The 18570-nt window shown below is 41.1% G+C and overlaps 1 protein-coding gene across 13 annotated transcripts in view; it reads right to left on the bottom strand.

The window, feature by feature from the left end:
• Window positions 1-2582: 2582 nt before the first annotated feature.
• Window positions 2583-18570, bottom strand: part of NTNG1 (netrin G1) — a 294202-nt gene continuing 278214 nt past the window's right edge. For all 13 annotated transcript variants that reach the window (XM_074318381.1, XM_074318379.1, XM_074318382.1 and 10 more), the window contains one exon: window positions 2583-3835. In XM_074318381.1, coding sequence (XP_074174482.1) covers window positions 3597-3835 — 239 coding nt within the window. In that variant the 3' untranslated portion in view covers window positions 2583-3596. The remainder of the gene's footprint in view (window positions 3836-18570) is intronic.

Here is an 18570-nt window from a genome sequence, read left to right as displayed (position 1 = left end):
CCATGTGCCATATGTCTAGATATTTAAAAGTTATACATCAAGCTAACATAGTGTGAAATAAAACATGTTTTAACCTGCTACTTTGACACAAATGTTTTGATAACAATTAGAAACCCAGGTAGAGATTTAGAATCTTTAACTGTTCTGTACTGGACCTTGGTCCTGAAAGCCTAGTCTACCTCTCTCCCACCTTTAGCCCCTTCTTTTCCTTCCCTGAACTCTGGTTTTCACTGCAAGGGGCCTCTTCTCACTTACGTATGAATTCCCCAGTGCATACTCCCAGGCTCAAGGCACTAATCTACCCACACACGTTCAGCCTTTGCCATGCCCAGGGATATGCACTCATGCTGCTGCCTACCTTCAGCTGTTTGGACCCCCTAGAAGAGGTGCATACACACCCTGAAAGTGGGTGGAGAACATCTGGTTAGGGAATTCTAGGTTCCCGGCTACCGAGACAAAGTGGAAGTGTGATCAGAATGGACCCCTCTAAGAAAGGGCTTCCCTTTGCTGGGGCTGAGTTTACTCTTCTAAACTGTGTATGGGGCGGGAAACAAATCACTCCCACATCATGGCAGAGCAGTCTAATCACTTTCCTATAAATGCCAACACTTTCAACAGAGCTGAACCATTGGACAAAGATCTCTTTGAAGTCTTATGCTCATGAATGGGGTTGATAGGAGGAATCACGTTTTTACTTTGTGGTGAATTCGATAGATTAGCTCATATACAAGACTCTACTAATCCACCTTAAAGGTTTATTGAAGTAGAGACGGAGCAAGAATTAGAAACTTAAGTGTGTGAATAACTTAGTACCCACATTTTACCCCAACACTTTTTAAAGACATAATATTATAGATGAAATCAGCTTTGTAAGAATGCTGGAAAGCAGCAGACAACTAAGATCCATGGAGTTGGGGTTTCTTCAAAGGAACCCACCTTTTAGAGGAATCTGAGAATCCAGATGAAAAAGAACATTTCATTTCCACTGATTATATACCTAAAAGTGAGTTTTTATTAAAAGCAGATCACATCACCTCAGGAAATTCCGAAAACTATATCTAAATACACTGAATGCAAGATATTCCTCATCAATTTAGATTCTTATAACTTCATAAAGATAAAATGCAGATGAACTGATTTAGATCAGGCCTTCATTAAATTTTAGAATTAGCTTTTGGAATCCCACGTATTGGAATGTGCAGTCTGATTCCTGAGCATTGTGACAAAGCCATGAATGGATGATAATAAAATGCCTCATGGCTAGAAATAACACAGTCTGCCTTTGGTTAATGCTAATAAACTATAAGACAACTTAAATTCCAATTTTCATATTAGAAATCCACCTCATTATAAGTAATCTCAAACTCTGTATGTTATTGGCATTTTCATGGGTATTCTTTGGTGAGCCTGAACTACAATTTGCTGTTTATACTTCTAATGTAAATCTCCGATTTCTGGTTGGCCACTCTGGCAGTGAGCCAGGGCTCTAATTTCTTCCCATCTCTTCTTATTTCTTACATCAAAAGAGACTGCTGGTTTGAATAACAAACATTCAATTGACTTAGACATGGGGTGGCAGGCAGCGCAGGCATTACTACCTGTTTACCTTTTATTGCCTGCTTTGAATTGGCTTTTCTGGGAACAAAACCAATAAGACAAGCTGTTCCTTCACCTAGTTTTTAGCCAGGTTATTTATCGGAAGACATTTTCCGATGCCCCGTTTCAGCAGGGAGTGGCAACAGGGTGAAGAATTGAGCCTGGCAATAGGCTTCTGACCTAACGCCATCGTAAGTTAGTGCTCTACCAAGTCATGTAGGACTTCATTGTCCTTAAGACTCTGGCTTGGGCTGATAATTGGTTTTGATTCCAGGAGATGCTGCTGCTGACACATTTGTAACCTGTAGGACAGCAGTGTACTGGGAATGGAACACACACTGTTTCAGCCGCCTTGAAACTTTGCCGTGGTTCTCCCCCACCCTCCTCCCCTTGCTGCCTTGCACAGTAATTGGCCTAATAAAAGGCAGAAAGAAGAATTTATTACACCTTGGGCGGTACTTAAAACAAACTTTATTCTCAGGAACAGCAGTTATGTCTGCTTGCTGCTGTATATTTGATATTTCCTCTAAGTACTCAGTCTGAATATATTCAAAATCAAATTGCTAATCACTCATTGTCCCTGCGACTTCCCTGGTTCCCCATTGTATGCTGCCTCGTATTATACCTCATGTAAACACTGTATTTGGAAAGATACATAGATCAGCATCCCTCGAGTCACATGACCATATCAATCTGTGAAAATAGCATGACTTAAAAATAAAAGTCTCTTAATACTCTGCCAACAGGCTTTGGCATAATCTTGGCAATCACTTAGATCTTTTTTTTTTCTGTTATAATTTTCCCAAGTGGAAATAGTCTCATATTTTGCAGAAGTTGTCCAAGCTAGTGAACATCATTCCGTCTTCCTGGGTACTAAATTCACCGGCTGAATGTATTCAGTCCACATAGAAATCAGTAAAGTGAGTGTGCAACTGCGTGGTGGCTGCTCCTTTCATCTTAAGAAATTGCAATACAAATTCCTGAAATCATTTATGCAGGAATTTTTATTCTTTAAATCTTCCAGTGTTAAAGCAACAAGAAAATACTTAGAATGTCCTTTGGTGGAATCTTATTACACTTGTTATATATGTAAACTGATATTCTTTGATGCCAGCACGTTCGTTGCCCTTACAGAGAAATCTCTGCGCAATGAAACAAAACAGAACGAAAGAGGACAAAGCAAATTGTCAGTCTTTGCTGATTGGAATTAGATACATGAACAGATTGTCTGGTAACACAAATTGGCAAGAATACAAAAAATCTACATATTACAGTATTTCAAGAAAAATAACTTCATTTGAATACAAAAGGATAGATACACTTTCTTGTTTTCCTATCACCACTCTTGGACAGTGGATGTGTGCTCGCACTGGGATTACTCAGTGCTGCAAAGATATACAGGGTGTGACTGGCTGGAGCTTCTGGACGGGGCTGTTACACATGTGCATTACTAACATCAGACAAAGAAACCTTTCAACCAACAAGGGTTACAGAGCAACGTTCACTAAAGCACAGGTTGGAAGGGATTCAGGGACTGAAGCAGGCCAATATGGCAGCTTATAACTGGTGTCTTGATACCCACAGTGCACTGCCAGCAAAGAACACTCCTATTTGGTTGGTCCACGGCACAGGGCCAAGTGGTACTGGGCGCACCACGTGAGAGTAGCAAATATTTTTAGTTTGCTTGATGTGTTATTTTTTGTTTGTTTGGTTTGTCTTTCCTGTTTGGGGGGCTGTCCCAACCTTTCCAATCGGCAATGAGAGTTCTGCAGTGATAATGTCAACAGCTGCCAACTCCTCTGGAGTCAGAAATTAACAGTCTTGACTCGGATGTGCTGTCCACGGCTGATAAATATGGCTTAGTTCAGTCAGGCCTTCTTAGTTGGTACACTGTGTTTGAGTGGGGGTGTCTGAGTGTGTGTTTCCTACGTTAGTAGCAAATGCTTGGGTTGGGTTTGCTTCCCCACTGCACAGGCCCGTCTGGTGGCTGGACGCCCCTCCTAGAACACCAGGGGGCTGGTTGTCACCAGCAGAGCGGTCAGCAGCAGCAGGAGCAGCAGCATCGGGTGGCCCTGCGGGGACGACCCCTGGCCGGAGTCGGGGCTGCAGCTGCCGGCCTCCTCGCACCGCAGCTTCTCGCACAGGATGCCCGTGTAGGCGGCCGGGCATAAGCAGCGCACGTTGTTGTGACACGTCCCTCCGTTCTGGCAGTGCAGGAGCTCGTTGTCGCAGACATTCGCTGCAGAGTGAGGGGGAGGGGAGCGGGGCGCGGGGAGGAGAAGCAGAATCAATTTAAGTTCATCTGGTACATCATGTTTTCAGCTTTAAAAAAATCTCTATCGATCTTGCGCTCCCCCTCCCCGCCACAAACTAAGCATGTGACTCCAATTTCCAAACAAATGTAGTTTGCTGCCTTTGTTTTCATCACATTAGTTCTTTTCATATAGATTTTTGCTGCAATCTGGGATGTTATCATTGTCCATTTCAGGCTATGGAATACAAAGTAACGTGATACTCCTGGTTTGGCAGTAGCTTCTCTTCATGGAAGGGGGACCTGTGGTGACCTTGGGGGTTTTAAAGGACAAGTGCCTGATACAAGAATGCAGAGCTTTGAAGCCAGAAGATGGTAATTAAAATGCAAAGCAGTATTGCTAAAATGACCAAGAACCTCTAAGGGGTGTGACATTCTCCCTGCAGGTGATGGCTAGCTGCTGCATGCATGAAGTCAGGAATGAACAGCAAAGCACTGGGGGGATGGGACAGGGGCAGGCGGCATGCTCCAGGCAGGCGGCAGCCAGATGGGAAGAGAGAAAACTGTTTCGTGGGAGGGGTGTGAGGAAGAAGACAGTCACTTTGCCTCTGACAGCCTGTTAGGAGTTCTATTGTCTTGTAAATTTGGGAAGTAGAGTCCAAGGTTACCTTGGTTTCTGGGGATAATAATAAATGCAATGGTGAAACCCTGATTACCAAAATCTCACTCTTTCCATCAATTAACAGCATCAGTTTGCATAAATCAAGACAAGCAATTCCAGAGACTAAAATTCATTCGCTGTCCCTGTCATGTAACTTTCATCTCCAATAATTTCTTATTTCTTCAAAGTCCTGGTTATTCTCATTAATTCCATGTTTCCTATTCTTTTCGATAATCAAGGTTTCACTGATTTAGCAGAATGTTAAATAGAACCCAGGGAAATTAAAACAACAACAAAGAGTAAAGGAGCCAAGAACACTTCCCAGCAACATATGCTGCTTAAGCACTTAATATGTAGACCCATTCTGGAATGGGCGGTGGGGGCAGAGCAGAAAAAGAAGCTTTTTGCAAATTATAATATTTTTCATTTTTAAAAAATGTTATGGTCAAATTCCTCCAGGGGTACCACATGAATTACACACACACACACACACACACACACACACACACGCTTAATATTATCATCAAATGCAAAGTATTTTTAAAAAAATAACCATCGTCTCCCAAGTAATAATACAATAGAGAATTTTGCCTTGTCCATTTTCGTGTTCAATAGTTACGTCACTTTCAAAAGGAGCTTCGTATACATAACATGCTAATGTTTTATGTGCAAATGAGCTGAGAAGGAAATGGTGGTGGATGCTCCCAGAATTAGTAACAAAGTGGCCTGACAGGGCCCTGTTTTACCACCTTCCAGAACAATTCGTTGGAGACTTCTAACACAGGTGTATAATGTATTGGTGTAATTTTCACATGTACCCACACTTGCTATTTGTAAGTGTCAGAAGGGACAATTAGGCCTACTAAATCCTTCAGGCTCAAAATCTTGATATACCAGGTGGTGTTCCAGCTATAAATGATATAGCTAATGATTATGGAAGCTATCCCTCACTGGGTGGTTTAGAAATCATGAGTATTAGACCCAAATTATTGTATTTTATGAGTCATGGTTAAGAATGTCAGGATGCCAAGTCTACAGGTGTTTAGATCATGGTCAAAACTGACAAAAACTCTGTCTCTCTTTCTTTCTTTTCTTTTCTTTCTTTCTTTCTTTTTTTTTTTTTTGTTGTTAATTTGGAAAGCATACATAGGTTTTCAGGATTTTGTTTTGCTTACAATTCAGGAAATATCTGTTTAATTGGGGCAACACGGAATAAACAGATCCAAATAACTGTTTTCATTTAAAGTTAAAGATTCTTGGCATTTCTTGTTCCAGGCACCAGATTGCTGAATGGGATATTTCCTTTCATTTGGGCACTGGAGGTAGGGAAATATCTGTTCCATCAATATCGATAATTGCTTGCCTTGAATAATTGAGAAGAAATCAATAGTTAATTAAATATCACTCCCTTAAAAAAAAAAAAAAGCTATTTGCTTCTTCTTGGACCTGAATATAAATCAGTTGTTGAACAGAGGTTTTGTTTTTTCAAGAAATTAGTGGTTAAGTTAAAATGCAATACTTTTCCTACATTTAAATAATCTACTGGTTGATGATGATTGTGAGAAATTTAATAAATACACAAGGAACAGATGTAACTTCATGAACTGGGGGAATATATTTGCTGTAAGAGATAAACAGGAAAAAGAAACCTAGACTATCTATATCATCACTGTAGACTTCCTATAATACATGCTACCCTGTTTCCCCGAAAATAAGACCTAGCTGGAACATCAGCTCTAATGCATCTTTTGGAGCAAAAATTAATATAAGACCCAGTATTATATTATATTATATTATATTATATTATATTATATTATATTATATTATATAGACCCAGCCTTATAGTATAGCAAAATAAGACTGGGTCTTCTATTAATTTTTGCTCCAAAAGACGCATTAGAGCTGATGGTCTGGCTAGGTCTTATTTTTGGGGAAACATGGTACATGCAGTCTCTTGATTGTGCTCTTCTTTCAACAGATAAAAGAACATGACAACAGATAAAAGAACACTCTGTTGGAATTATATGCTAGAAACTCAGCATATATAGGTTTATATGCTAAACCTAATTAGAGACCCTACCTGCTATTCATAAACTTATGCTCCATCTTCATGTCATTTTGAACCAAAATTGTGCTTAATGAATAAACTAAGTGGTTAACAAATATCATTGAGCTCTTTTTCAGCATATGAAACCTTGTACTAAGTACTACAAAGAAATAAAAGAAATATAAAGCATGCTTTCTACTCTTACGGAGTTCAAGCCTGGTTAGGAAGAAAAAATATGTACAAGAAATGTAATATTTATTTCACTAAAATGGCCTTATCAATTCTATTTGTCCAGTTCAACCAGCATATCTATTGTGTGCCAGGCACTCTGCTAGATTTTATGGTTGTAACTCTACCTGCCCTAAAGGAGGTCACATTTGGCAGAAAACAAACAAACCATTGAACATATACAGAAATAATTATGATACAATATGAAAAAATATGATAAAGGAAATATTTGCAAACTGCCAGGGGAACTCAGATGCTGGTGTAAATAATTACTTGGGGGAAGATTAGAGAAGACTAAAGGAAGGAGAGTGTATTTGAACAGAATCATGTATCAGGCAGATGTTGGTAGGAAGAGCATTATGGATGGGGAAGCGGTATGAGTAAGGCAAGGAGACGTGAAAGAGCATTGAGTTGGTTATTAAGCGATTTTCTCTCAATTCTAAATCGGTCGTCCCTTCTGATGTTGAGGCTGGAACCCTGTAGGTTGTCTCCTGGCTTCCTCCAACCACAGGGAACACTAGAGGGAGCAGACAAGGAAAGAGGAAGGAAGAAGAAATTTCCTTTTTTCCTGTTTCATGGCTCTTCCTAACAGTACTGCCCCAGTAAAGGTCCTTCATCCCAACAGCAGCATTTGGTTTTGGAACTCAGCTTTTCAGAATCAGTTTCATCTCGCCCTTGGAGGTTCCTGCATTCCTTCTTTAGAGATTTCAATTCCAGCTCCAAGGGGCCCCTGCTCAATATTTCAGAGGTACTAGCAGTAGCCAGTCACTACCCCTTCTTGGAGGTGCAGGTCCCGGATCTGTGGGGTCTGTCTTCCAAACTTTTGTTTCTAGTAACCCCATCCTCTTCTCTGAAATCCCTCACCCCAAGAGTGATAGCTGCTTCCTGCTTACACAGTTACTATCTCTGAATGACTTCAGTGTCCTCTTCTCACTTTTAAATTCTAAAACACCTGTTTTTAACCATTTCCTTTAATGCATTCTCTGTTAAAATACCTAGTGTGGTTTCAGTTTTCTGCCTGGAGCCTGAGTGAGAGACATGGAACATGTTAGTGAGTGATGAATGGACTGGTCTGGCTAGAATGATGGGTGCGCAAAGGGAAAATAGAGACTAGAAAGGTAGGCTGTGTCCTAGTTGTGAAGGTTCTACCTAACACACTACAGAGTTTAGCTAAAAGGCAATGGGAGGCTATCAAAGACATGTGGACAGGATGCTATTTTAAGGGAAAATACAAAATGTGGCTAGACCAGACAAAAAACAGACTGGAGGCAAGGATACAAGATGCTTCCGTAGCATGGGCTTGGGCCGAGTTAGAGCAATGGGAAGAAAGTAGAAGGGACAGATCTGGAGACAGATGTTTTGGAAATGCGTAAGAGAGATTCGGAGTTTGCCATTTTCGGTATTTGCATGCATCATAATGTGATTTATTAAGAAAAGAAGGTTGGAAGAACAGTTTACTGAAGAAAGAAAAGGAATATTTTTTTGGACCTATTGACCTTGAAGGGTCTGTAGGCTTTTCTGCAGGAGTCTTGTTATTAGCAGGAAAAACTAGTTCAAGGTTCAGGAGATTGGTCACCCAGGAGATACAGATGTGGAGCTGGGATGATGGTGGTTATTGTTACAATGGGTGCAGTGAAAGGAACAGAAGGCCGTATCCTGGTAGAAGAGAGGTTAAGTAGAAATGAAGACTGGAGACAGAACACCGAGAGTATCAGAGCTTACGCCATAGGAAGAGAAACAAAGACCATGATGGATGCTGAGAAGAGAAGATGTCAACAAAATGCAGTGATCATATGAGAGTGTAAATTAATCATAAAGGTCTTCCTGCTGCAGTTGACTGTGTTTAGGAATAAAGAGACAGACTGGAAGAGTATGAGAGGAAGGCCACTTTGAGCCGGGCGAAGGAATAATTCAAAGGAAGCATTGCTTGTTGTTGACTGAATCTGACAGCATGGATTTTGAAATAATCAGTAAAAGGACTGGAGAAATTTGAGGAATTAACATTTAACAGAGGTCACTGGCTGCCAGTCTAAAGTAGTGGTTTTTCAACAGGAGGTAATTTTTGCCTCCTAGGGGACATTTGCCAATATCTGGAAATGTTTTTGGTTGTCACAATTCGAGAAACGGCGTGCTACTGGCCTCTAGAGGGCAGAGATGTTATTAAGTACCCCACAATGCACAGGACAGTCCCCCACAACAAAGAATTACTCCTCAATTAATATTGGGGTAAAATGATGAAGGTCTAGCTCAGGGTGTCAGCTGTAGCAATGAAGATAAGCATATTGGGGAAAGGAGAATGAAGACACTTTGGAGATTCTAGATCAGAGACAGTGACTTTCCAGGTGCAGCGCCATGGGAATTACCGTGTTTCCCCCAAAATAAGACCTAACCGGACCATCAGCTCTAATGCGTCTTTTGGAGCAAAAATTAATATAACATCTGGTATTATTATATTATATTATATTATATTATATTATATTATATTATATTATTGACAGGGTCTTATATTAAAATAAGACCAGGTCTTATATTAAAATAAAACCAGGTCTTATATTAATTTTTGCTCCAAAAGACGCATTAGAGCTGATGATCCGGCTAGGTCTTATTATCAGGGAAACATGGTAGAGGCAATGGTAAGTACTGGAAGTTGAAATGTAAGAATGGATTGTCTTCCTGGGGGTATAAATACAAAAGGTCAGGATCTAAGGCAGACGCTTTAGTATTGCCCACAATTTATTAAAGGATAAGAGGAACCAAAGTCACCCTCATGTAATTTGCTCTACTTTGCTCTGATATAAAGAGCAAAATCAGAGCTTGAGGAAAATTCAGAAAGTCTAGATGAGGAAATCGAAAGCAATTTAAGGTAGAACTAGAATTAGAACCCAGGTCTCTCCATTAGGAGAAACGCAGTAAATGGTGTTGCACGGTGCTATATTCTGTGCTCCTCAAGACAGTAGAAATAAATCTTCTGTAGATCCTCAGTCAGTTTTCAGTTGTATTGACCAGCTGCTCTGCTTTCACACCACACTGTGACCAGGAGAGGTCTTTGTGAGCAGCATTAAGCATCACATCTTCCAGCGTTCTACCACATTCTGCAGCGCTCCAAAAACAAATCAGCTCAGATGTAAGCTATAACCCCAAATAGCGAAGGTCTAGTTTGGAAATGGCAAATGATGTTGTACCTGCCCTTCTCCCTTCTTCCCCGGTACATAGAAGACACAAGTACTTAGGCAGGACACCCTCTTGCACTGGACTGCAGAATTCCTGTCAACACAAGGTTTGGGGCATCCACCAACAGTTGACAGAACTGGCCAGAGGATAAATCCTCCCTTACAATCCTGGCATTTCCTCCATTGCATCTGGCATGTAGCTACAGATTAAAAATCCAAGTAGGGCTGGATTTGTAGCCAACAGGCACCTCGCAGTTGGCACTCTCTTTATGTGGTACCCATCTGTGTGAATCTGCCTTAAACTGAAACCTCTGAACTTATTTTATGAAGTATTTATATTAAGCATGTCCTGACTCTCTTCATTGTCATTGACAATCTAAGAGGATACAATCTCACTAAACACAGAAGGTTCATTTTTAAATTCCATATGCAACATTTAATCCAGTACTGGAGGCAAATTGTTATTTGCTAGACACAATTCTTTTTATTATGATAAAATATGATTGCTGTGTGTAGGAAAAGCTAATACTACTTTTTTTTTTAAGCTAATACTACTTTGATAATAGCTTGACTATATTCTAAAGGGCCATTTTACCGTTGGTGAAAATAACGCATTTATGGTGTGTCTAATATCACAACATAGAACCTGTAACCCCTTCATGTTTCAAATTAGGAATGCTTTCATGTGGAGTAACCAAGATAACCTGTGGCGCCTGGTAGATATGGTTATCGTATTAAATGTTAGACTGAAACAGAGTTATGTGGCTACAAGATGAAGTGTGGGGTCCTGGTGAGAACGCTGAAGTCAGCAAGGTGTTATAATAACCCTCATCACAGCTTCAGTAAGCAAGCCACAACAGTAGATAAATAAGCTCCCGCAATTGCTGTGAGTCTACAAAAATGTTCAGAATTTTCACAGGGAAAGAAGAAGAATGAGCAGAATTTCTTCCTCCCCCTTTCACTTCTTTTTACTTGTCCTGTAGCTTGGAAAAGGAGAGTCACAAGGATGTAGCTAAATTATTCCATTCTTTACCTTGATTTTTGTAGGTTTCTTGATTGTCATACCCATTTGCTCTCCCCAAACTGCAATATATTGCCAAAATGTGAATTATGAGATTCTGATTCCTTTTCTCTCTATTAGTCCGTTCTGGAAGGTAGGGAAGAGCAGACCTAGAGAGAGACTGCATGTGCTCAAAGACGCCACCAGCCAGGACTCAGTGTTGCTACTTGTTCTTTTCTTCTTTTCCTTTGCGACCCGCAGGGTCACTTATTCCCATTATGGTCCTGATGACCCATTACATTACCCAAAGAAAGTTTTCTTTTCTCTGTTTGGGTCTTGTTCAAAGCTATACATTTAGGTTCCCCCTGTCAGTAAGCTGCTATGCTTGAGCAATGCTGGGGCTGTATTTATAGACTTGAAAGTTTCTCTTTTTGGCTTTGTCTCCTGCACTTCAAGGAATTGATGCAACATATTACTATGACAGCCTTCCTTGATGGTTGCATTAATAAAGTGACCTCTACCTTCATCACCTGAAACATGCCCAGGATTGCTAAGGGAACAATGTTCCAAATTGTTCCTGTCCTTTTCAAAGAAACGTCAAAGAATGAATAACCTCCACCAAACAGGCTAATAACAAAGGCATGTGTGCAGCATTCTGTTCTGATTTAGGCATTTGAGAGGCTGTGGCAGGGAGATGAAGAGCTGGGATTATGACCCATTTATTCAGCCTTGGCGGCAGTTTTACTAAGTTGGGAGATAGAAGATATAAAACTGAGCCTACAGGTTAGCTCCTGGGGTAGTGAAGAAACTTTATAGACTGCTGTGCAATGGCCTCTTTGGGGAATTCTAGGTATACCGATTGGATTTTTTCCTATCTTTTCTCATATTTCTGGCTATGATTTGGTGGTGTGGTACAGTGGAAAAAACATTGATTAGGAGCTATGTAACCTGAGTTCTAGTTCTCACTAGCCATCACTTTGCTGTAAGGCCTTGGACCTATCATGAAACCACTTAGTGACATCGATCCATTTATCCATCCATTCTCTAGCAGGCCCTATTCTTGACGATGGGCATGTAGAGTGGGCCAGACTGACAACACAGCTGCGTCTGTGGAGCCTACGTTTGAGTGACAACTCTAACGTTAGGGGAAGACTTTGTAGCAGGTATATGTAAAGTTCTCTTGAGCTTGATGATTTGCATGAATATCTTTCATGGAAAGCCTATCATCTTAAAAGGCAAAGAGTGAGGAGTTTCTCCCTGTGTTGATCAAACAGGTGACGACTGGGCTTCTTGTCCAATGTTATGAGCCCTGGTGATGACTCAGGTGGCTGTTTTCACTTGATTGGTTTCACCTGTCAGCCTTCTGTGGAACGGGGATAGTTTTTCTCCTCACTTGTACTAACAGCATAAGGGGGTTGAAGAGGGTTACATGAAGAATTTGTGATTCAAGCCTGTTCTCTGCGGTTAATGGGCTGGGTGAACTTGGGGAAATCATTTAACCTCTTTGTGCCTCTCTTTCCTCATTTCTAAAGCAAGGATAATAACACTTGTCCTATCCACCCACCTCACAGTTGTTGGAAGCCTCAAGGTGAATTATGTGGAGCTGCTTTAAAAAATATAAAATACAAGCTGCGTATACTTTGTTAACATTCAGTGACTTCCTCAATGCCCCGTAGTGCTGGAAGCCCAGATGGCAGAGCGAGGTATTTATTCCTATCTGTGTCAGAATAATGAATTCATCACTACCTATCCCATTCAAGGTACTCAAAGTGAAAGAGGAAGCAAATACCCTCCCTCAAAGACAGCATCTGTATGTGTCCTCTGTGGGCCAGAGTCTTGAAAGAGTGTGGGGTCAAGCACACAACTCCTGAATATTTGTCTTCAATTGCTGTGTACGCCACAAAGCCTTGCAAGGTCAGCTTGGCACAGTGTTGGGCGGGAGACCCTGCTCACTGTGCCATTTGTTGTGCGAGGCGGCCTGTGGGGCCTCTAGTCCCGCTCCCCACATAAGAATGTAGGATATGGCTAGGCCAAAAAGGAACACCCACGGAGCCATAGGTAGGGGAGTCATACCACTATAGTCTCACTGGAGGCTGGATCCACACGACCTGCAACCTGCTGTCTGCTTCTCTGCCTGCCAACCGACCGACTGACCAACCAACACAGCAGTTATATCAGTGGCTAATTGGTTAACTGGTTACAGCTGATGGCCAACTAGCCACAGCTGACGGCCATCTACTTCCCGAGCCAGCACCTTTCCATGTGAGGCCAAGAGTCTGGAAACTGCTCTCTGGGACTCTGTCCCCACATGCAGCAGTGCCCGTTTTCTCAAAGGTGACCTGTACACTCTCGTTCAATGTGCATTCTCCTGCACCAATCAGAGTACATAGGTGTGTTTTCAGACTAGCAGGAGGCCAGCATCCTGCTTCCACGGCCCCATAGTCCACCTGGGCTTCTATAATGGTGAGGCTGGGGATGGTTAGATGCAAACGGTGTCTAAACTGAAAAGTGGGAGCCATCAGGTGGAAACATCCATGCTTCCCTGCTCTCAGTCTCTACTCCTGTCTGCGTCTATATCCATCTGGGGACAGTGGTGCTGGTGGCACAATGCCTGTGTGACATCATCCAGACTACTTGGTTCCAGTGCAGTGAGGTCAAGAAGCAGAGCTGAAGGGCTGTACAGAACCACGTGGAAGCTGTCAGCTGGGTGGTCAGACATGGCTGGGTAATCAGGTATAGCAGGTTCTGACTTTAGAGAACAGCCACTCTCTTCTTATTCCTCTAATGTCAAAGTACCAATCATGGGAGGGAGTGACACTGGCTCTTGTCTAATCAAAGGAAATACTGCTCAAAACATCATTTAAAAGCCACATTCATTTTGAAGCAGCCTATGTTTGCAGTATTCGGTCACCCAGCTGGCGTGAAAGGTAACAGGTGACACTAATGCAGGAGTGAGAGGCACTACCCAAACACCTCCAAAGTTCACAGCGTTTGCAACCTGAAATAAGGCTCTGCTGGTGTTGAGAAAGAATTAATTCACTGAGGATCCCACAAGCCGAAGGCTGGGCACCTTTCCCCAAGCGATCATTAATGATGTATTGAAATCATAGTTAGGTCAGCACCTTCAGACATAGACACAAGCAAGATGCTCATACAAACGCTGCTGAGAAATCACAGCATTTCTCCTCTAGGACCAGAACACACACTCGTCTGGCTTAATAAGAAGATGCAACCTCTACTCTTTGGGCCAAGGTGAAGATGGTGTTCTTTGGGAGCTATAGTCACACAATGGCGGCACACAGCAGGGTGCAAACCATCGTTTCAAAGTACATGACATTATGTCAGGAGGCAAAGCAGTAAAATATTTATCTCATATGCTCCCATGAGTACATACATATACCTCTGCATATACCTTACGTAATACATACTTCAGAACAGGTACTGCACAATTGTACCAAAATGTGACCAGTATTTATCTCTGGCTGGTAGGAGGGCAGGTGATTGCAGTAATTTTAATTTTCATCTTTATACTTTTCACTCTTTCCAAATTACCTAGAATAAATATACAGTCCTTTGATGATATAAAAAATGTTCATAACAGGAATCGTTACTCGAGAATAGAAAAGTATCTTTTCCTGAGATAATAAAGATAATTTGTTTAATAAATGAATCATGTGACCAAATTTTGCCTGATATCAGTATTTGTGTTATTAATACATATACTCAAACCGCCGATGATCTTAACTGTCTACAAAAATTATCTCAGAAGAGGGAGTTCCTACACGATCCCATAAGCCTAAGAGGGCGGTGGACCCTGGGGCAAGGACTGCACGGCCCCAGGTGGATGGAACCAGCAGAGCCTCCTGAGCCAAAGGGACCTGCAGCCCCACCCAGCTCCACATCGTCGTGGGTAACTAGTGCCAACTGAGGCAAAACGAGGGGGCGTTTTTACATTTGAACATCAAGCCACAGTGGTGATTGGGATTGAATCTCACACCACTCCTCCAGCAGAGGGGCACACAGTCAGATTTAACTCGAAAAAAACATATTTCACGCAACTTGAGTTTGAGGGAGACTCATTCCTGCTCCCCTTGTTCATGTCTGCACCATGTCTGTGATCTGTTCATTGCGGTTACGGCGAGAGCATTCAGCATTGTCCCTGCCACTGAATCGTTGTCCAACAAATACGAGACAAGTAAATAAACATTGTCTTTTGTTCTCTGCCTCTTTCTAAATGGTGGCTATATATCTCTTATTAGTAAGACAGGTATATAGATAAATAGATAGACAGATAGATAGATATTGATACAGACGGATATAAAGCTAATAGGTTGGAGAGTGGGAAGTGGAAAGAACTTATTCCTGATGGCCTCATTTCAGTTTCCGGGAAGTAGGAGGTAAGGCTGAGCATGGTGAGGCCGAGGCAAGGTGGGCTCTTGGAGGGGTAAAATATTTGGCAAGGAATGGGAAAGGAAGTGAACAAGGGGCACATGTAAAAATCGTACACCGTGACTCGTCAGGGCTTCCCATACATGATTTCATAATGGAGAACATTAACAGGAAAAGATTGGAGACTTGGTTTGGGTTTCTTCCTTCAATGATACAATATACACTGGGGAAGAGATGGAGGGAGGGGAAGGAGCAAGGGTGGCTGGGTGAGCTAAGAGATCAGAAGCATTTCTTTCATTTTTCATTAGGCAAAAATGTAACAGGTTTTATCATAATCTTAGCATTGCTGGTAATATGGTGGTGAAAAATACATGGCCCTGAAGAAACTCTGTGACTTTTTTTTTTTTCTTTGAATTGGAAGTGACTAGTTAAATAGTTACAGGGATGGAGGTGAGAGACTATCAATGGCACATAGAAGAATGCCAAGTAAAAGAATTTCAAAAGTTCTTTGAAATGGCATGAGAATTGTGAAGGGCAATCCACATAACCCCATTCAGTGCTGGAGACAAATCTGTAAAACATTTCATATTCTGAATAGGAGGCAGAGCAATACTACAGGCCTTTGATATTCGACATTAAGAAATCCAGGTATCCAGGGATGAAAGGAGATAATTGTGTCATTAATACACATGCGTAGTTTTTTTTTTGTTTTTTTTTTTGAGGCAGAATTTCAATGTTTTGAGCACTTTGTAAAATATAATTTAAAGTTCCTGTTTGTCGAGCTATAGCCAAATGTCTCCTTAGAGACTTAATTTTTCCTATATGTACTTGGCAGGAGTGTTCTAAATATGGTCCAAGACCTCTTAGGATTTTTAAACAGCAGGGATATTTAAGTATGAAAAATAGCTACTGAAATCGCACAGCAGTAACTTTTCTTAATGATTTTTTTTTTTTTCCCCCGGGAATCACTGTAATTCACTCTTGTCTGCTGTGGCCTTGCTGTCACCATAACCACCTCCTGACAATGTCAAACCAAGTCTTAGGAGGTGATTTTATAATGTCAGGATGAAACAAAGCCATTTCCTTGTTAATGCCAATGTCAAGGCAAAATGAATCGGTGTCAATAAATTCAAGGTGAGGAAAACAACATTAAGGAATCCAGAGAATGTGCAAAATGATGACACGAGTCATTTAGGGAGGCCGAGCTGCAAGTGAAAAGGACTGCTAATTTTCAAAAATGTATTTGCTACCGGGGACCAAACGTTTAAGTGACCTAAACTCTAGTAGTGAGTTCTGGGTAGGACAGAGGGGTTACAACACAATTATAGACAAGTCAGAAGCATATCTTTTCAATAAAGTTGATGACGACCATTGCAAGTCACAGTGTCCTTTCCCACTGATAAATACTGAAAAATGTTTAGTACTGAATTGTTTTTAACTGTGGTGGTGTCCAGATCTGGGTTCGAATACTGGCATCGCCACTCACGGCTCTCTAATCTAAGCTTCTGACCCTCTATTTCTTCATCTGCAACAGAGGCCATTTCACAGGGTTATTGTGGATCTGAGAGATTACTATGTATATCAATGATTATTATTAAGTGCTTTGTAAGTGCCAGGCACTCCTCAAAGTCCTACAATAAAAAGACACACTGGAAGAGCCATAGAAATGGCATTTACTTTTATAGGTTCATGTATGTACGTCTCAGCAGATGAGGTAACTTCACATTGTATGTGCTCTTGTGTCTTCTAGTTCACTTTCATCCTTAATAATTTCTAGCCTCTTTGGTGCCTAATAAATACTTGTCAATTTGGGGAAAAAAATCATCGTTCACTCCTATAGTTCCTTACGTGCATAAACAACTGCTTACCTATTAAAGAAGATCAATTTGTCCATTTTTTTTTAATGAAGAGAAAAACAGACACAAGCCCTTATTGAAGAAAACATTTAGGTAAAGACAGAGATGTAAGACCAACTCATGAGCCAAGTTAAGTAATTCTGTGCAACATAACTTTTACTAAAACTAAACTTCATACATGAGGCAGAAGGGAGGTACTCAGAATCCTTTCTTAACCTCCAATGGAACACTTTCCTAAATGGTTAAGAAAAAGGTGTAGGAAAGAGAACAAGTCCACATAGTAGGTGACCTCAACAAGGAACAAAGAAGTTATTGCTGGAATAGACAAGGGCATTTTAAGGCTTCTCCTGGGAGGAGCAGGAGAGAGGTGAGCTAATGAGATAAAAATGAGAGGCTGGCGAGGCAAGCTGTGTGTGGAGGCTGTGCATTCCAGGGCTTTCAGATCCAGCAGCAGAAAGAAAAAACAAAAAATGAATTGATTTGGATACAACTGGGAGCCTGGGAACATTATTTAAAATAGAGTGAAGAGATGTTCACGCTTCTCTTTGAAATAGACGAAAGCATACCAAGGTTAGATTTGTCAGGGATGAATAAGATTTGGGTGGGCTGGTCGAAGAGAAATCATATAAGATGCTTTGAAAACATCTCGTGCTAACACATTTCACTTTCTTCGACATCTCTGTTTCTTATGAATACATGCACCTTTATATTAATAAGGAATTATTCTAGAATATAAGCTCTGTGAAGATAAGGCTTGTGACTGTTTTGTTCTCTCCTGTATGTGCAATGTTTAGAGCAGCGCTTGGTACCACATCATAGTCAATGAATAGCTGAGTATTTCTGAGTGAATTAGTAAATGGATTTTATAGAAAAAAATCACATATTCCCTACCCACTGCTTCTTTTCTGCTTCTAAAATACCCTCCCACTGTGCTTATTCTCTCTCCCTGAAATCATATTGTACAGAGGTGCTATAGCCAGATTGAGTTTTCTCACAGAGTTTTCACAATACCGCTCACTCACTCTTTCACTTATGACCTTCCATGGCTTCCCACTGCTAATTTGATAATTGTGTAGTCAGAATCTCCCATAATGTGATCAGAATCTCCCCATCATCTCCTTTTACTCCCCAACGTAAGCTTCTTACTCCTGGCTAATCTGTTCGCTGTCTTAGACACACACACACACACACACACACACACACACTTACAATTAATTAAATTATAATTAAGAGGCCAGACACTTTTACTTATGTCATCTTGCCAAACATTTCCACTAACCTGGCAGGATGGGTATCATCATTATAATTATTATTTCCAGTTTATGGGGAACCCGTGGCTCTTACCCAAGCCCCGCTGTCAACCGAGTAGCAG

The sequence above is a fragment of the Rhinolophus sinicus genome, linkage group LG14, assembly GCF_036562045.2.
Source record: "Rhinolophus sinicus isolate RSC01 linkage group LG14, ASM3656204v1, whole genome shotgun sequence".
Lineage (NCBI taxonomy): Eukaryota > Metazoa > Chordata > Mammalia > Chiroptera > Rhinolophidae > Rhinolophus > Rhinolophus sinicus.
Note: the sequence above shows the minus strand (reverse complement) of the source record. Positions and strands in the feature narration are given on the sequence as shown.